The sequence below is a fragment of the Taudactylus pleione genome, unplaced genomic scaffold (genome assembly GCF_031769625.1).
Source record: "Taudactylus pleione unplaced genomic scaffold, aTauple2 ptg000207l, whole genome shotgun sequence".
Classification (NCBI taxonomy): domain Eukaryota; kingdom Metazoa; phylum Chordata; class Amphibia; order Anura; family Myobatrachidae; genus Taudactylus; species Taudactylus pleione.
The window spans coordinates 3,562,170-3,581,736 of NW_028284609.1; the positions used below are offsets into that span (position 1 = coordinate 3,562,170).

At 46.9% G+C, this 19,567-nt stretch overlaps 1 protein-coding gene across 5 annotated transcripts in view; it reads right to left on the bottom strand.

Moving 5' to 3' along the window:
• Positions 1 to 19,567, bottom strand: part of USP15 (ubiquitin specific peptidase 15) — a 163,332-nt gene that overhangs the window by 22,999 nt on the left and 120,766 nt on the right. For all 5 annotated transcript variants that reach the window (XM_088478112.1, XM_088478115.1, XM_088478111.1 and 2 more), the window contains 5 exons: positions 9,637 to 9,720; positions 9,449 to 9,543; positions 7,541 to 7,732; positions 5,916 to 6,031; positions 2,858 to 3,133 (listed from right to left, as the gene is read on the bottom strand). In XM_088478112.1, coding sequence (XP_088334238.1) covers positions 2,858 to 3,133; positions 5,916 to 6,031; positions 7,541 to 7,732; positions 9,449 to 9,543; positions 9,637 to 9,720 — 763 coding nt within the window. The remainder of the gene's footprint in view (positions 1 to 2,857; positions 3,134 to 5,915; positions 6,032 to 7,540; positions 7,733 to 9,448; positions 9,544 to 9,636; positions 9,721 to 19,567) is intronic.

The following is a 19,567-nucleotide window of genomic DNA, read 5'->3' on the forward strand; positions in this document are numbered from 1 at the left end:
TTTGCAGAGGCCTGGAATGGAACTGAGCATACCCAACCATGTCGAAGGTGGATACCATTGATCCTAGGACCTGCACTGTTAACAGAATGGATACCCTTTGCTTGCGAAGCAGCTTGCGTATTCTCAACGACAGAGCCACAATCTTATCCTCTGGCAGAAACACCGTCTGTGCCCAAGAATCCAGAAGAGCTACCAGATGTACCATATGCTGTTTTGGAGAAAGTGATGATTTCTTCCAATTGATGATCCAGCAGTGCTTTTGCAAGCAGGCTATGGTCAAATAAAGATGGTTTTGTAAAACAACCAGGGTCTGTGCCATTATCAGAACGTCATCCAGATATGGCAGAATTCTTACTTCCTGACACCTGAGATAGGCCATCATGACTGCCATTATTTTGGTAAATACCCGGGGAGCCGTAGATAGGCCAAAGGGTAGAGCCTGAAATTGGTAATATTGCTGAAGGACAGCAAACCGTAAAAATTGCTGGTGGGATGGTATAATAGGAACATGCAGATATGCATCCTGAATGTCCATCAGGCAGAGGGTTTGTCGTCCGGTTTAGAAGCTGGACGTCTTGCCGGGCCAGACCTCTTGGTTTGTCGCTTTGATATTTTGTGAAAATTAGATGTCTTAGAGGAAGTCTGTTCCCTTGCTCATCCCTGAGAACGGAAGGACCGAAAAGAAACCTGCCTAGACTTTATAGTTGCTGAAGATGGAAGACCTGCTGAATATTATTTTATCCAACTCTGCTCCAAAAAGTAGTTTTCCATAGAAAGGTAAAACTCCTAGGGCCTTCTTTGATCCTGTATCAGCTTTCCAGGATCTTAACCAAAGGGCCCTACGTACTACTATTGAAGCTGCTGATGTTTTAGAAGCTAAAATTCCAGCATCTACAGCAGCTCCTCCCAGATAGGAAGCCACTTCCCGCATATTGGAGATATACATCATCTGCTCTCTGGTAGCATTTGAGAATTTTCCAATGCTTACATCCATTCTTCAACAGCTTTAGCTACCCAGGCTCCAGCCATAGCTGGACAAGTAACAGCTCCAGATTAAGAAAAGATCGTTTTAAGACATGCTTCAATCATTTTATCCTTGGAATCCTTCAGGGAAGATGCAGATGGAATAGGCAATGTAGCATTTCTGATCAAATGGGTCACATAAGCATCCACTGTAGGAGGTACTTACCGCTTAGTACATGCAGAAGCCGGCAAAGGATACAACAATTTTTTTCTCTAATTCACATAAAAACGTTTGTCAGGGTTACCCCATGCCTCATCCATAAGCTCAGAGAGCTGTTCAGATACAGGAAACTCCGTTTTGACCACCTTCCAGTGGTGATTAAACACTGGAGCCTTCTTACTATCAAGCTGGTTCATCATCTTGAATGTCTAGGATTGATTTAACCACCTTCACCAAATAAGGAACATCCACTGTAGACGGATGGTCCTCCTCCCCCAAGCTAAACCCTGGAGAGGAACTTAGTGCATCATCTGAATCCTCCGATGATGCGTCTGAATCCATATGTTGAGCAGACTGATAAAAAGCTAACTTGCGCTTAGGCGCCTTAGTAACCACCGGTCTGCTATCAACATTAGATGGTGCCATTCTCTGACTAGAATGGCCATCAACATCTTTCCAGGAAAAATGCAAAGGAGGTGCAAACATAGCATGCTGTGGACACCCCATCCAAGAAGGCATAGTGGGTGCAGCCATACGATCCACAAACTGCTTCATTACTGAGACAAAGAGGCTACCCCCAAGAAGGCTCTAGTCTAGGAACAGGAAAACTGGACTGGTTCGGTGGCTCTTTATGACAGACAAACCATTCTTAATGTCCTTATGGGAAAAATAAGCCATACATGATTTACATGAAACAAGCACAGAGGCCTCCCCCTCCTGTATCCCTTTATCTTTTGAAGTGTTCAGTAAAGGCAAGGTTAAGTGACAGCCCTCACAAAATCTAAATGAATGTGAAGTACTCAGAGAAAAACCTCCATCCCAAGAGGATGGAGAGAAAAAAACAGTGATAGTTATAATTGACAGACAGAAATAAAAGACAGTGTCAATACAGCAGCTAGCAATCAGTCAAATTACAATCGACTCTAAATCTACTACACAAACAAACAAAGGAATGGTAGGATATAGAGCACATTGGGGTAGATGTATTATAGCGGCACTTAACGCGCCGCTATAACGCTTCCCGCTTTGCCTCTTTACCGAGGTGAAGCAGGAAGCACTACCAATGAGATGTATGAACATCTCATCGGCCGGAGAGGGGGAGCGATAACTCCCCCCTCCGGCGCTACCCGCTAGAGACCAGCACTACGGCTAGCAAGCTTAGCCGCGATCCGCCAAAATCACCAGCCCAGTTACTGGTGTTGCGGCCCGGCGGAGGTAGATTGAATCGCAGTATATGCATCTTAATTCAGACACTTAGTACTGCCAACCCAAAAACATAAAATAAAGTACAAAACATAAAATAAAAGCTCAGGACTGCCAGAGCAGTCCCCTTTTACAAAGGTGTCTCTTGATCCTGCGGCACCAAACAAACAACTGAAGTTATATGGCTAGGGGCGGGGTATATATGGAGGAGGAACCGGGACATCCTGGGAGCTGAAGCTTTAACTGTTTGGTGCCTGGTCTTCCAACCATAATATCCCCCATGGTATCCATGTATATCCCTATGGACCCTGAAGAAATATTCTAAAAGCCAACATTTAAAAAATATTTTTTTCGATGTTAAACCTGAAATCATTAAAGGCTTCTAAATATTTATTAAAACACCCCAAAAATCTTACTTCCCCGTTAATTTTATTTTCAAAAAACATACCAAAAAAAAAATAACAAACTTACCGTCTAACCTGAGTTGTCGATCATCAAATCTAATGTATCGAGTATCATCTTTGATATAACTGATGTCGGCATTACCCAAATTAGTAAACTGGAATGTAAACAAGCGCTTTTTCTGCCCTGTAAGTGATTGTCCTTTGCAGGTTTCTTCAGTGCACAATCCATTTTCTGAGTCGTTATCTCCTCCAGCAGAGTCTTCAGATTGGCTGTTCTCATTCTCTGAAGGAAGCTCTTGATCCTGGCTAGACTCATCATCTGGTTCATCAGTTTCCATTTCACCTTAGGAAACAGTCACAGTTTCATTACAATGTCTCTAATAATGCCACTTTAGCAGCATCAATATACTATCAGAAAGAAAGATCATTTTAAAAAGAAAAGATTGTGTTTGCTGACACTTATTTTAATGGTTAAATAGGTAAAGTAGACTGCGTTTTGTAACTATGACACCTAACACTATGTATGATCATTGACTGTAAACAAGCTTTAATAGTGTCTCAATCTTAAGTACAGAGTCTAAGTCTTCAATGCCTAGGTATATGCTTTCATTTCTGTTTGATTCGGCCCCCAAGGAGTTGTCACCAGACATCACAGAGTTTGAACTTTTCACATACACCTGCCTCCCTGAGGTCTAAAATGCTGCAGCACAGGTATGTGCAGATAAACTCTGTAAGAAAGTGTAACTAATTACTGATCATACATAACATAGGGATTACATTTGCTAGAGTTTTTCTCATTTAACCCCTAATAAATCTTTAGGTGAGAGAGAAATACAAAAAGCAGATTGGGAGAGAGACTTACAGATAAATATACAACATGAAAGTCACACAACATGTTATACTTTTCAGTCACGCCAGACAATGGACAGAGAAATTTAGGAAATTATAGGAATGCTAGTCTATGCACCCACTATGCACACTCACTAACAGTACATCTACAAAATATTTTTTATTTCTTCTTGAGAAATGGCACCTAGCATCCAGATGTTTTAGTTAAGCCAGGGCTCGACAGGGGCCAGATCGCCATGGCGACCAGATTTGGCTGCCTGGCAACCAGGTTTTCAGCAACCCCCGGGCCCTGTAGTGCAGACCGCGAGCGCGGTCCGCACTACAGAGTAACAAACGTACATGCTGTATGTTTGTTATAGCAGCCGATGAGAGTCTGTCAGACTCTCATTGGCTGCTGCTTCGTTCACGGAGTGAGCCGGCTGGAGCTCACTCATGAGCTCAACCATCCGGCTCACCCAGCAGCAGGTTGGGAGAGACATCACGTCATGACGTCTCTCCCATAGTGTAGAGCGGCCAGGAGGAGCGGACAGCGGCGGTCGTCGGTAGGAGTGGGGATCAGGTAAGTTGCGTTTTTTTTTTTTTATAAGGGGCACTGCATAGGGGGGATGGCCGCTATTGTAGGGACACTGCATAGGTGGAGGTGGCCGCTACTGTAGGGACACTGCATAGGTGGGGGTGGCCGCTACTGTGGGGGCACTGCATAGGTGGGGATGGCCGCTACTGGGGACACTATGGGGGGCTACTACTAGGGGAAATGCATAGTGGGGTCTACTACTGGGGTCACTGTAGAGGGGGGGGATTACTACTGGGGTCACTGTAGAGGGGGGGGGATTACTACTGGGGGCACTTCAGAGGGAGGGTTATTACTGGGGGCACTTCAGAGGGAGGATTACTACTGGGGGCACTGCAGAGGGAGGATTACTACTGGGGGCACTGCAGAGGGAGGATTACTACTGGGGGCACTGCAGAGGGAGGATTACTACTGGGGGCACTGCAGAGGGAGGATTACTACTGGGGGCACTGCAGAGGGAGGATTACTACTGGGGGCACTGCAGAGGGAGGATTACTACTGGGAGCACTGCAGAGGGGGGATTACTACTAGGAGCACCGCAGAGGGGGGATTACTACTGGGGGCACTACAGAGGGGGGATTACTACTGGGGCACCCCATTAGTGGTGTGGCCATGGGGGTTGGTTGTCAGGGGCGTAGGTGCTCAGTAATGCTTCCCGAGGGGAAGGCGGGGGTCTGGCTCCTACACTTTCATCCTGGCTCCTAAGTTTTAGAAAAATTTGTCAAGCCATATAGAGCCGTATTAAGTTAGCTGCAATAAGCCGTTTTCAGCAAAAAGTTTCCGCCGATGATGTCATTTCACTAGGTGAGAACTTATCCCCGTATTCAATTACAAAGACTTTTAGCTGATGCGAAAAGTCTGCGCCTTGTAACCAGCAAAAAAGATTCGCCTTTGAATGCAGGCGAAAAAAAGTGCAGAATTGGGGATTTGGGGTGCAAAGTTGCGGGAACACCCCTGCAGCCTTGGGACAGTCCCCCAAAGTTGAACTGCGTCAAAAAAAAAGTAAAAAAAAAACCTTTAGATCACCCCAAAAAAGTACTTTTGTTTCGGGGGCGAAAAAGTTCAAAGTTGGGGGACAAACAAAACTAGCGAAATAGACTCCAGTGGGTCCCCCAAGTATGCCCCAGTGTTTTTTTGATTGCAGGTGTTTGCTGAAGGTGCGTTTTTTAAAACTATTTTTTTTTTACCATGCTTGCATCCATTTTAATGTACCCCAAATTTGCTGGGGCTACTTATTTATGCAAAAAAACCCTGCTAAATGCTATTCTTTACCACTTGCGTAAAGACGCTAAATAGCAGCTATTGAGAGCATTTAAGCACAACAAATACCTTCAGCAGGGCTATTCGGGGGTATCCATAGTGATCCCCCATGTCAGTGCATCTTTTGGGGGGTGTCAGGCTGATTTCCTCAAATCTGACAGCACTTTTCGCCTGTTTGAGTTTCGCCGGGACGCATTTTCGCAACCTTTGGAATTGAATAGGGCAAAAAGCGTCCGAACGCTCGAAAAGTGTTTTCTCCAAAAACACGTAATGTAGGCGGAAAGTCCGGCAGGCGCAAAGGACAGGACTTTTCGCGGCTAAATGAATACGGTACTTAATCTTTTCTCTTTTCTGTGTGATTTAGATTCTATAATTTCACATTTTGAATAATAATAATAATAATAGTAGTCAGCTTAAAGAAAAAAAGCAAAAAAAAAAAACTTACTTGGAGAACCCTCTTCATGGATACCATTTGGGCCATTTCCATTAATGGTATGCTCTTTATTGCAATGCAGAGGACCCTCAATTTCTTCACTTTCAGTTGTAATTTTTACATATCGGCTGCAAATGGCAAAAAAAAAAAAAGGAAGGTGGTAAATGGCTATGCAACACACCATTTAAAGTAATGTCGGTTTGGCATTTCACTGACACGTGCATTTATGTCCAAGAAACAGACTATTGCACTTAATTTTTTATTCACAGATGGTGTAATGGTTAGCATTACTGCCTCACAGCACTGAGGTCATTGGTTCGATACCCACTACGGCCCTAACGGTGTGGAATTTGTATATTCTCCCTGTGATTGCGTGGGTTTCCTCCCACACTCCAAAAATATACCGGTAGGTTAATTGGCTCCTAACAAAATTACCCTAGTGTGTATGTGTGTGCATGTACATGTGGTAGGGAATATAGATTGTAAGCTCCACTGCGGCAGGGATGGATGTGAATAGCCGAATATTCTCTGTAAAGCACTGCGGAATATGTGTGCGCTATATAAATAACTGATAATAATTCATGTGAAGGATCACGGCAAAGTGCACCGGTCAGTGATTACTTTTGCTGACTATAGCAATAAAGGCTTCCCCATACAAAGCATGTGGAATAAAACAGAAAAAAATCAGGGCATTAGTTAGATCCAATGCAATGACAATTAGCTAACTTACAAACTTATGTTATACTATCAGTGTCTGAAAGGAGGATTGATACTAAGCATTGATCACATGAGGGATATATTGCAATAAATATATGTGCTCACTAACAGCATCTACTGAGTCTTAATTTGTTTTGACATTTGTGCTACTAACACCAACTGGTGATCATATAAAACTTATAAATCTACTATCTATAACCAAACGGATTATCAACAGGCTAACAAAAAAACGAGTTGGATGATAACATGAATATTTCATCTACGCTGCAGGTGGTCATTATATAAGTCCCTTTGAGAGACCAGTTTTTCAGCAGTGCTTTATACTATTTCAACAGCTTATCCATCTGTTGAGATGTGCTTATGCACGTGTCTTGTTGGTATTATTGTGTTGTATTAACATATATTAGTAAAGATTAATTTACAAACATACAGCGCTGCCTTATATGTGGTTTTAAAGCATGGGGAAGCCAATATAACAAGGACTGGGTGGGGTACAAGAACATCTGGCTGTCCTTCTATTGTTATCACCAACTCAAAATGGTGGAGGTGCGGGGGGAATCATTTATTGCAAATTGAAAGATATGATCTTTTTTTCTATTGTTTTATTAAATCCGTCTTCCAGTGAACCCCAGCAAGTGTGACCCAACTTGCATGTGCAGACAAGACCAGGACTGGCTGATCCAGCAGTAACAGTCCTCTTACTGCTGCCAGTCAGTATTGCCGGGGTATGGTGAATTGGATGAAAACAGATTTTTTAATCGCTGTGATAAACAGCAATATAAAAGCTTTCTTATCGCCAGTCCTGATTCATAGGTTTGTAGAACTAAAAACATATTGCAAAAATATGACAGAAAAAGTACTGTAGATTTTAAAAGGTTATATCCAGTCACATTACTACTAACCAATCTTGGAATACATACCACATTCTTGCTAAAAGGAGGTTATACAGCTTATCTTCAGTGATGTTTCTAGGCACAGTCATAAGAAAAGGTTGGCCAAATAATGTTGAACCATGGTGATGACTATAACTAGTATGGCGAAACTTCTCACGTAAATAAATAGGAATTATCACTTGCTCTGTATCTTCTGTTCTATTGATTGATGTTTCAAATCTAAAGTACAAACTCAATTTGTTACAATCTTGAAAACAAACTAATATGCATACAAGTTCAAATTATGTTTATTGCAATTTAGTGACTATATTAGAAGGATATACTATAAACTAGGAAAAAAAAAATAACAGTACTTTTTTTTTTTTTAAATACGGATTTTTGATACTTGTCACACAACATCCTAGATTGTAAAGTTCACATGTGCCAAATGGCTAACTATGGTATTACTGGCTAATTGCATATTTAAATATGAACAGCTATGTTTAACTCATCCACCCATTGAATAGTGGACATTCACACCTGGGGAAAGGAAACAACAGATGTTTTTTTTTGTAGCAGATGCAAATTACTAGGACTATTCTGACTTTTATGGAATAATTCCTTTTTTGTACTTTGTAAGGCGCTGTGGACCCCTTGTGACACCAAATTTATAAAGGGTAATAATAATATACTAAGATCAGCAAGAAAAAAAAAAAAACATATCCAATTTATGCAGAAGTATGTTATAACTAGTAAAAATCAATTCAGGAACATAGGTTCTAATTTAAATTGATCATATCATATCAAACCATAAAACCAGGAAGTAGTGATTAATCCAGACATAGGGGTGATTCTGAGTCGGGAGGATCACCGTGGACAGATACAAAAGGGGAGTTTCTGCATAAAGCGCATTTTTTTTTACATATCCGAGTTGTATGGAATTTGGTCAAATGTCTTTCCATAATATTGTGCGTTTCAGGCCGGAAAAAATGAGAGTGCACGGAACAACCCTGACTTGTGGGAGTGTCATGGGAGTGGATTAAACACTCAGTGCAATTCTGAGTCATGCGTACAGAGAAGGAAAGCCTTGCCCTGATGGGTCTCTTGCACCTAAGCAATGGGCTGCTCTAAGTGCCGATACTGTCGATGACTGTCGCGGCGGTTGGCGTAAAATCAATTAGTGGCACTGGTGTCCGCTTGCAGATGTGTGAACCCGCGCATTAGCCCTACGGATTCACACATAAGCATAAGGCAGTATATTAGGCTTCAGCGTCTACCGACTACAGCCACACTGCGTGCAACTCAGAATCAGCCCTATAGGTTGAATACCAATAAAAACATTTAAACTTGTCTATAAGAAGATATATTCAGCAAGACATAAGGCAAACAATCACTGGCACCTGTTATGTACCCCCTGCTAAATTTTTTACTTCAATCAGCTTCTAAAAAAAAAAAACCCCCATAATTTCTACTTTTATTTCAGTCTACAGAAACATACCAGCTACTGCTAACCAGACACCCAGGGCCTGATTCTGAGATGGACGCAGCTGCAGCTGTGTCACTTGGCGGTACCACACTTGTGACTTTACGCATATGCTGCTACAAAGCCCTTCCCTTGTGTATATCAATGTATATGAATGTGCAAGGACTAACTCCCACTTCCAGCACCTATAGACGCTGCAATACCATTGATGCATTTTTAGATGCCACCGTTGGTCGCACCATCAAAACTTGCACCTAAATTGGTTTACAGTTTGATTTCCCAAACCTCACACATTTTTGTATTGACCAGTAGGCAGAGAGGCAACATTCACGTGTCTTAGGACACTTCTATAAAATACTTTCATAAATGTACCTAGTATGACAACTATATATAAAACTTTATTAATACTTTTTTAAATTAGCCCTTGACCTCTTTAACTTAACAAGCCACATTTAGTGCACTACAAAACTTACACATAAATATCATCACGCTCCATAATGCTACTCAGGTTTTCATCCATAGCAAATATCCTGTGGAATCTATGGTTGTAAATATCTGTGACCACCATCTAAACATAAGAGGTAGAAAAACAAAATGAATATAATTAGTTTATGAAACTGTATAAAGAACAGGAAAAGGCATGTAAAAACATAATACATACCTTTTCTGGAGCAATATCAGACAGTGAAGAAAGAGCTGTGCAAAGGTCCATAATGTTCCCAATCTTTGGAACAATTACTTTGTACTGTAAAATATACATACAAATACATATGATCAGGTTGTTCTGTAAGCATAATAAATCTAAAATGAAGAACGACAATGTGTTTTGTTACAGTACTATCTAGGGGTGTGGCTTAAAATCTAAAATAATTAGATAGTCAAAATATGAGATATGGTAAGAACTTACCCTTGTTATCTCTATTTCTACGAAGTCCATAGGGTTCCACAGGATACCTTGGGTATAGGTGTGACGTCAGTCGCAGGGCACCAAAGAGTTAAGCTTTCAGCCTCCCAGGATGCACTAGGTCCCCCTCCTATACCCCGCCCCCGGGCCAAGGCACCTCAGTTAGTTACCAAGCCATAGGCCGGAGGAGGAGAAGGAAGAGAGAGAACAAAGATCTGGACACATACAAGAATCACATTCTCACCAGAGGGAGACGGAAAACCGGTGACCAGAGCAAAGCCCATCTGCAGCACAGGTGCGACAGGGCGGGAGTCCTGTGGAACCCTATGGACTTCGTAGAAATAGAGATAACAAGGGTAAGTTCTTACCATATCTCATATTTTCTACTTCAGGGTCCATAGGGTATCCACAGGATACCTTGGGGATGTCCCAAAGCAGTATCCTTTAAGGGTGGGGACGCTCCTGTGCAGAAAGGAGAATCCGCCGCCCGAAGGAAGCATCCTGAGAGGCGAAGGTGTCAAACCTGTAATACCTCACGAAGGTATGGACAGAAGACCACGGAGCAGCCTTGCAGATCTGAACTGCCGAGGCACCACGTCGAGCTGCCCACGAAGGACCCACAGACCTAGTGGAATGAGCCTTCAGAGAAGGAGGGACCGGTAGGCCTTCATGAAGATAAGCTTCAGAAATAGCCATACGGATCCAGGCTGCCAAAGTTTGCTTTGAAGCAGGCCAACCCTTTTTACGGAAGCCAAAGAGGACAAACAAAGCGTCCGACTTCCTAAACGAAGAAGTGCGGTCAACATAAGTCCTTAAGGCCCGCACAACATCCAAAGAGGCCTCACCCACGGAAAGACCCGGTGAGTTAAAGGCCGGAACAACTATTTCCTCATTAATATGAAACTGGGAAACAACTTTGGGAAGAAACTCGGGCCGAGTGCGGAGCACTGCCCTGTTCCCATAAAAAACCAAGAAAGGGGGTCTACAAGAAAGAGCCCCTAACTCAGAAACACGTCTGGCCGAAGCAATGGCCAGAAGGAAAACAGTCTTAGCTGTTAGCCATTTAAGATCCACTGAGCCCAGTGGTTCAAACGGCGGTCCTTGGAGAGCCCTCAGGACCACAGCCAAATCCCAAGGCGCCACAGGTGGAACAAAGGGCGGCTGAATGCGGAGAACACCCTGCATAAAGGTGCGCACATCCGGGATTGTAGCAATCCTACGGTGAAACCAGACAGATAGGGCCGAAACCTGTACCTTCAAAGAAGCAAGGCGAAGCCCATGATCTAGTCCCGCTTGCAGGAAGGCGAGAATCCGAGACAGACGAAACTCCCGCGGTGCATAACCTCTCGGTCGACACCACTGGAAGAACGTATGCCACACGCGATGGTATATCCTCGCGGAAGACGGTTTCCGAGCTCGTAACATGGTACGCACCACAGAGCTGGAAAACCCCTGGGACCTCAGCATGGCCGTCTCAACAGCCACGCCGTCAAAGACAGCCGAGTCAGGTCCGGGTGAAGGCAAGGACCCTGAGACAGAAGGTCCGGTCGTAGCGGCAACCGCAGAGGAATGTCCACGGACAGACCCTGAAGGTCTGAGAACCAGTGCCGTCTGGGCCACGCGGGAGCTATCAACAGGAGCGTCCCTCCTTCCTGTTTGAATTTCCGGATTACCCGTGGAAGAAGGGAGACCGGAGGGAACAGGTATGCGAACCGGAACGTCCACCGGACGGACAGAGCATCCACCAGAGACGCCCCTTCGTCTCTTGTGCGAGACCCGTACACCGGCAACTTGTTGTGCCGGGACGCCATGAGGTCGATTTCTGGAAGACCCCACCTGTCCACCAGTAGTTGAAAAACGTCCGGGTGCAGGGACCATTCCCCCGGATGAACGTCCTGGCGACTTAGAAAGTCCGCCTCCCAATTGAGCACTCCCGGGATGAAGACCGCTGATATGGCCGGAAGATTGCGCTCCGCCCAAACCAGGATCCGAGAGACCTCTACGAGAGCCGCCCGACTGCGAGTTCCTCCTTGCCTGTTTATGTAGGCCACGGTGGTAGCGTTGTCCGACTGGACCTGCACCGGGCGACCCTGGAGAAACCGCTGTGCCTGCTGGAGAGCATTGAAGACCGCACGGAGTTCCAAGATATTTATTGGAAGCTCCGCTTCTGTCGGCGTCCACCTGCCCTGGAACAAGTGTGGACCCGAAACTGCTCCCCAGCCCCGAAGACTGGCGTCCGTTGTCAACAGGACCCAATTTGGAACCCAGAACGGACGTCCCTTGTTGAGGTGGGTCGTCTGTAACCACCACGTAAGGGACAGGCGAACCTCCTGGGTGAGCACAATCGTCTGGGACTTCAGAGACTGAGTCAGCCCGTTCCACTTGGACAGGATCAGGTGCTGCAGAGGTCTGGAGTGAAACTGGGCGTATTCCACCATGTCGAACACCGACACCATGGAGCCCAGTAACCTCATCGCCGAGTGTAAGGACACCCGGCGGCTGTGCAGACAACTGCGCACCCTTGACTGTAAAGCAGAGATCTTGTCCTCCGTCACGAAGATCTTTTGCTGTCCCGAGTCCAATAAGGCTCCAAGATGCAGAATCCTCCGAGACGGGATTAGAGTGGACTTCTGCCAGTTGATTAGCCAGCCGTGCCGTTGCAGCAGTGCAATGGTCAGGTCCAAGTGGCGTAACAGGAGCTCTGGAGATCCTGCCACCAATAACAGGTCGTCCAAATACGGCAACATGCGGACTCCCTGCAGCCGCAGAGAAGCCGCCATGACCGCCATCACCTTGGTGAAAACACGTGGTGCTGTTGCCAGGCCAAAAGGTAACGCCCGAAACTGGAAGTGGTCGCTGCTGATTGCAAACCTGAGGAACTGTTGATGGCGCCAAAGAATAGGGACATGCAGGTAAGCGTCCTGTATGTCCAATGACACCAAGTAGTCCCCAGGTTCCAGCGCCAGAATGATGGACCGTAGGGTCTCCATCCGAAACTTCGGGACCCGCAAAGACTTGTTGAGTGCTTTGAGGTTGAGAATCGGACGATATGACCCATTGGGTTTCTGTACCAAAAATAGATTTGAATAGAAACCCTGGCCCCTCTGGGAGAATGGAACCGCCACTATAACTCCAGCCTGGAGCATAGTGTGCAATACCTTCCGCAGCTCCGTAGCCTTGTTCCGGTCTGATGGGAGACCCGTGGTGAAGAAGCGAGCCGGGGGTCTGTGCCGGAATGAGAGGGCGTATCCGTGGGAAACCACCTCCAGAACCCAAGTGTCTGTCGTAGTGGTCGACCAACACTGGGCGAACTGTAGCAGGCGGCCTCCCACCCTGGGATCCCCCAAAGGGAGGCCCGGACCGTCAGGCCGCAGGCTTGTCATCTGGCTTGGGGGCCGGACGTCTGGTACTCCATGCCTGCTTCCGGGGCTTGACCGATTTCTTAGGGCCAGCCTGTCGAGGAAACGACTGTGGTTTGGGCCTGCCCTGGGCCCTAGATGACCGAAAGGACGATGGTCCCGAACCAGAAGGAGCAGCGGCCGACGGGAGACAGGCAGATTTGGCTGCCGCCAGCGTGGCCACAATCTTATCCAGATCCGGACCGAAGAGAACTTCTCCGGTAAACGGCAACGCTTCCAGACCTTTCTTGGAATCTGCGTCCGCCTTCCAGGATCGCAGCCACAAGGTGCGACGAGCAGCTACCGCTGCTGAAGAAATTCTAGACACCAGAGTACTAATGTCTAGAGCCGCCTCGTTGATGTAGGTGGCCGAATCACGGAGATTGCCAATCAACTCCGCCTGATCGGCCGGACAGTCGGATTCAAAAGAAGCCTCTAATGAATCCGCCCAGCGCTTCATCGCTCTGGCAACCCAGCAAATGGCCATAGCCGGCCGTGCTGCCCCCCCTGCAAGGGAATAAGCGGACTTCAGGCAGATTTCTACCTTGCGGTCCGTAGCATCCTTAAGGGAGGACATGGATGGCATCGGCAATGTGGCACTACGGACAAGATGGGTCACGTGAGAATCCACCTGTGGAGGGGATTCCCACTTAGCAAAATAATTATCCGCGAACGGATAAGCCACCGCCAGGCGTCTCTGCGGCTGGTATCTTTTGCCAGGTTGTTTCCACGCCTCCTCTAAATGGTCCACCAACTGACCCGAAAGAGGAAAGACTGTGGCATCGCCCTTCACATCTTTGAAAAAGGCATACTTAGATTTAGCCGCTGGGGGAACTTCGTCCTCAATCACCAAGGCTGTGCGGACCGCCCGAATAAGTCCAGGAATATATACTTTGGACTTAGCATCAGCGTCCTTAGTATGGAGAGGTTCCTGATCGTAAGGATCCAGAATCTCCCCATCATCAGACGTCCCTTCGTCATCCTCATAAGGAGCGGACAGAGACGCCACCGGCCTTTTATGAGGCCGCATCACAGACTCCCCTTGCAACACATCCGACAAGTGCTGTACAGAACTCGTCAGGGAGTTAACCCACGCTGGCTCCTGAGAACCCGGGAGCGGGGAAATAGGGAGACTGTGGGGTACCACCAATTGTTGTGGGAACCCCTGCATGGGTGACGACACCACAGACTGCTGGGACAAACCCATCGGAGTAAACGCGGGCTGCGGAGCTAACTGGCCCACTAAAGCTGTTAACGCCTGAGCGAAACAAGCCCAGGGCGGCTCCTGTACCGGTGCTGTAACCGTAATAGGCCGCGCCATGGACAAACACTGCCGGCAAAGGCCCTCCGCGCTACCCTCCCCCTCCGCTAACGGTACTTTGCACGTGGTACACTGTAGCCGGAGGGGAAAATCACTTTCAGACATGATGGCACCACGTATGTGACCTCTCTCACCAATTAAGTATTAAATAGGCGAGAGACCACCCTGCAGCACCGCACCGCAAGGGCTTTAGCAGAAGAACAGGGACAGTAATAAAGCTGACAGTTTAGAGAAGAAAAGTTACAGGCAGCAGCGCTAGCACAGTCACATACAATGCAGAAAAATAACAATTCCTGCACTAACAGCGCTGATCACTCAACTACACAGACACAGGGCCTGGTAGGACACAGCGCTGCATACACAGACCTGACCACAGCGGAGGAGAGGTATGCGGGGGGACCCAGACCACGATGCTTCCGTCCAGCGCTTCCAGCAGCGTTCACCATGCGTTCTGGGAAGATGGCCGCCGAGGAGCAGAGAGGAGGCTGGCCTGGGGGAGGAGCGCTGCCACAGGACCAGTCGGCAGCATGCAGAGAGGGCTGTGTGCAGCGGGGGAGGCGCCGGCTGTGAGACAGGGAAGGCGCGCTCCCCTGGCATGCATTTAACCCCTGGGACGCCGCAGCGCTACCGCTCTGCTGCGGTCCGCTGTCCCAGGGGGTAGTGGAAGCGCAGGTTGGTCGCCTGGCTCCACGCTGCAGCCAGTCCCCAGGGAGCCCCCTGCCTGGGGACTTAGGACCATGTGATCAGCGGGGACCCACCACGGGACCCCGCTGCTTACCTCTGTCCCCCTTGAATCCGGCCATGGTCCGGAGCATCTGGGGTCACCGCTAGCTGTGACCCCAGACGCCCACCAGCATCCCCGGATCAGTACCGGCGTTCTGGTACCGGCGGGGTGTAGGGAAGACAGCATGGACGTCAGGACTGACTGTCCATGCTGTTCATCCAGATGTGCAGCCACAGCTGCATGAAGAATAAGCTTCAGGGGCTCTTCTAGCCCCCACTCCAACAGGTGCACCCGACTCCGGCCGGGCACCAAACTAAACTGAGGTGCCTTGGCCCGGGGGCGGGGTATAGGAGGGGGACCTAGTGCATCCTGGGAGGCTGAAAGCTTAACTCTTTGGTGCCCTGCGACTGACGTCACACCTATACCCAAGGTATCCTGTGGATACCCTATGGACCCTGAAGTAGAAAAATAGACACGCAATAGGACGACATGGATGAAGATCGACAGGTACAAAAAGTTGACACAAAAATAGTCAACATGTGTTTTTTGTTTTCTAACCCTCCCCCTCGGTGCCTATCCCTAACTCTCCCTCCTGATGCCTAACCCTAACTGTAAGGGTAAGTACCTAACCTGTGTTGATCTTCATAACCTCCATCCATCCTAAAGTCTTGTTCATGGTGAACAAACTAACTAGATATTTAGAAAAACCCCAACAGTAGTTATTTTATGGTCTTGCTGTTTGCAGCTGCTATCATTGGTTAAAAACCTGGCTCCTCTGCGAGGATAGCTCCCTGTCACCGGCAGCCTAATGCCAGCGTATAGTGATTTGATCTGGGAGGGGAGCCCAGCACAGCCTCTCAGAACCCCCAATGACTGTTACGTCTAACACCATCCTAAGATGAAGATATGTTTTTAACCATGAGCTTCATAAGGTTAAGTGTTTTTTTTTTGATAAATAGACTCTGTATGGTCAGTTTCAGTCAGTAACTCCTTGGCCAGCGTTCCCCAACCAAAGGACGAAGTCTTACAGACATTTTATACTCCATGTTTAAAGCATAGCTTCTAATCGCTTCAAATTGAGATCATTCATTACAGTGACTAAAATGGAGAAGTCTAAAGGTGCGATGCACCGTGTAGGGAGACTGCCGATCCGTCGGCAGACGGATCGTGCTGTCACCGCCGGCAATCGTGCGTTCCCCGCAGACCGCACGATATGCCGGGTTCCCCCTCCTTCATCTGAATGGGATCGTACATCACATCCCAGATCAGATGGTTTTGCAGGAAGATCTGGGGATGCGATGTACGACCCCGCGGGAGCGTGTAGCACGATATCAGGTACGATATCTGGCCCATACACGGCACGATATAGCACCTATATCGTGCCGATCTGTGGGATCGACGCGTATATCATGCCGTGTATAGGGGCCTTTATGAGCGCTTTAATTATGGAGTGGTTTTTAAAACACTGGCAGCAATGTTTGGGCAAGTGTCCAAAGTGCACAATAAAAAAAAAGTTGTTTTTTTTTATAGAAATTCAAACTTCTATTTCATCAAACCCTGGGGGTGATTTATCAAATCTTGGAGAGATAAAGTACCAACCAATCAGCCTTTATCATTTTACAGGTTATGTCAGAAAAATGACAGCTAGAAGCTGATTGGCTGCTACATGCTCCTTCATCCCCGTCTACCGCATCTGTGTCATGCCTGTTTGTCTGCCCCTCCCCTTTACAATGTAAGCTCTCATGAGCAGGGTCCTCTACCAACTTGTGCTTCTCCTTACTTATACTTTCACCTACTCCTTACTCCCCACTAAGGTACCTAACACTTGGTTGCTTACGCCCAGCTGCTTATTTGAGTATTATGATCGATAATGCAGCAATGCATGTAAACCATGTCCTTGTCCTGCATTGTACTGTATTGTAAATCACTGGTTTCTTGTTCACTTATTTGTTTATGTGCTATGTAAGGCGCTGCGGAACACTTGTGGCGTCATATAAACAAAAGATAATAAATAAAAATAACCCTAACCGTCCCACCTAGTGCCTAATTATAGCATCCTTTCTACAGCCTAACCATAAATAAAACAATAAGTGTCGACCATTTCAACGGCGGCCTTTTGACCACGATAACATTTTGCACCTGTTGATCTTCATCCATGTTGACCTTTTGTACTGATCGACCAGTTGGTGTGTCTACCTAGACACTGTTGACCTTTTTATTGTAGATCTATTGATTGGAACCAACTATCTAGTGAGCTTATCCTAACCTACAGATCATTGGTTATCTTACTATTTTTGTCATGTTTGCTTGATTACAACAAAATATAAAATGGATAGTCAATTACTAAAAGTATAAAGAAGCATCACAATATAAAAACATTTTTAAATTTGTGCTACCCTAAAAAAGGAGAGATATTTTAAAACTTACCATTGTTAACTCTCTTTCTTCGAAGTCCATAGGGTCCACAAGGAGACAATGGGGTGTAGGTGGGACTTGGAGGACCGGACACCAACAGCAAAGGTTTTTCAATCCCAGAATGCTCTGGTCCTTCCCCCTATACCCCACCCACAACCTCAGGGCAACTCAGTTTTGTTAACAAGTCCAAGGCAGGATAGGAGAGAAGGAAGACTGGTACACTGAAGAATCACACTCTCACACAGAGAAGGAAACAAGTGACCAAGAGAAGAAACCCATAGAAGCCAAGTGCGTCAGGGGGGGCTGCCCTGTGGACTTCGAAGAAAGAGTTAACAAGGTAAGTTTTACCATAACTCTCCATTTCTTCTTCAGGGTCCACAGGGCTCCACAGGGAGACAATGGGCATGTCCCAAAGCAGTTGTTCAAGGGCGGGGACGCTCCTGAGTGGAGAGGAGAACTCGGCGCCCGAAGGAAGCATCCTGAGGGGCAAATGTATCAAAGGCACAGAACCTAAGAAAGATGTGGACAGAAGACCATGTAGCCGCCTTGCATAGTTGTTCAGCAGAGGCGCCATGGAGGGCTGCCCACGATGGACCCACAGAGCGAGTAGAATAAGCAGATACTGTAGCCGGCACATGAAGTCCAGTCTGCGTTTAAGCCTGTGAGATAGTCATGCAAATCCATCTGGCCAGAGTCTGTTTGTTAGCTGGCCATCCCTTCTTATGGAATCCATATAAGATGAAGAGGGAGTCTGATTTCCAGATGGAACTAGTACGGTCCATGTAGATCTTCAGAGCATGGACCACATCCAAAGAAGCCTCACCTGCTGAGAGGTCAGGTGATTGAAAGTCCTGAACCACAATATCCTCATTAAGGTGGAAACGAAAAACCACCTTGGGAAGGAAGCCAGGGCGTGTTTTAAGAACAGCCCTGTCCTGATGAAAGATCAAAAAGGGGGAGCAACATGAAAGCGCCCTTAAATCCGATACCCTACAGGCAGATGCTATAGCCAGAAGAAACAGAGTCTTTGCAGTGAGCTACTTGACATCTACCGATTCCAGGGGTCCGAATGGAGGTTCCTGAAGTGCGTGGAGAACCACTGACAAATCCCACTGAGCCACTGGAGGGACAAAGGGGGGTTGAATACATAGAATACCCTGTAGGAAGGTGTGAACATCTGGAAGAGGAGCAATTCTGCACTGGAACCAGATGGAGCAGGCAGAGACGTGCACTTTCAGAGATGCTAGGCGGAGTCCAAGATCCAGTCCAGTCTGAAGAAAGGCAAGTATTCTAGAAACTTTAAAAACTTGAGGGTCATAGTTTCTAGGGGCACACCACTGGAAATATGTATGCCATACCAGTAATAAATCCTGGCAGAGGCCGCTTTACACGCTCCGATTATGGTCTGGACCAGAGAGCTAGAAAATCTCTTAGACCTTAGGAGGGATGATTAAAGAGCCAAGCCATTAAAGACAGGCGGGACAGGTCCAGATGTAGACAGGAACCCTGAGGCAACAGGTCTGGTCGAAGGGGAAGTTGAAGAGGATTATCTATGGAGAGACTTTAAAGTCTGGGCCAAGCTGGAGCCACCAACAGGACTGTGTGCGCTTCCTGTTTGAACTTCCGAAGAACCAGAGGAAGAAGGGAGACTGGAGTGAAGAGGTACGCCAAATGGAAGGTCCACCTCACGGATAATGCATCCACGAAGGCCCTGTTGGGGTCCCTTGTCCTGGCTCCATACACTGGAAGTTTTGTGATTGTGTCATGAGGTCATGAGGTCCACATCTGGTAGTCCCCATTTGTCCACCAGGAGCTGAAAGACTTCTGGAT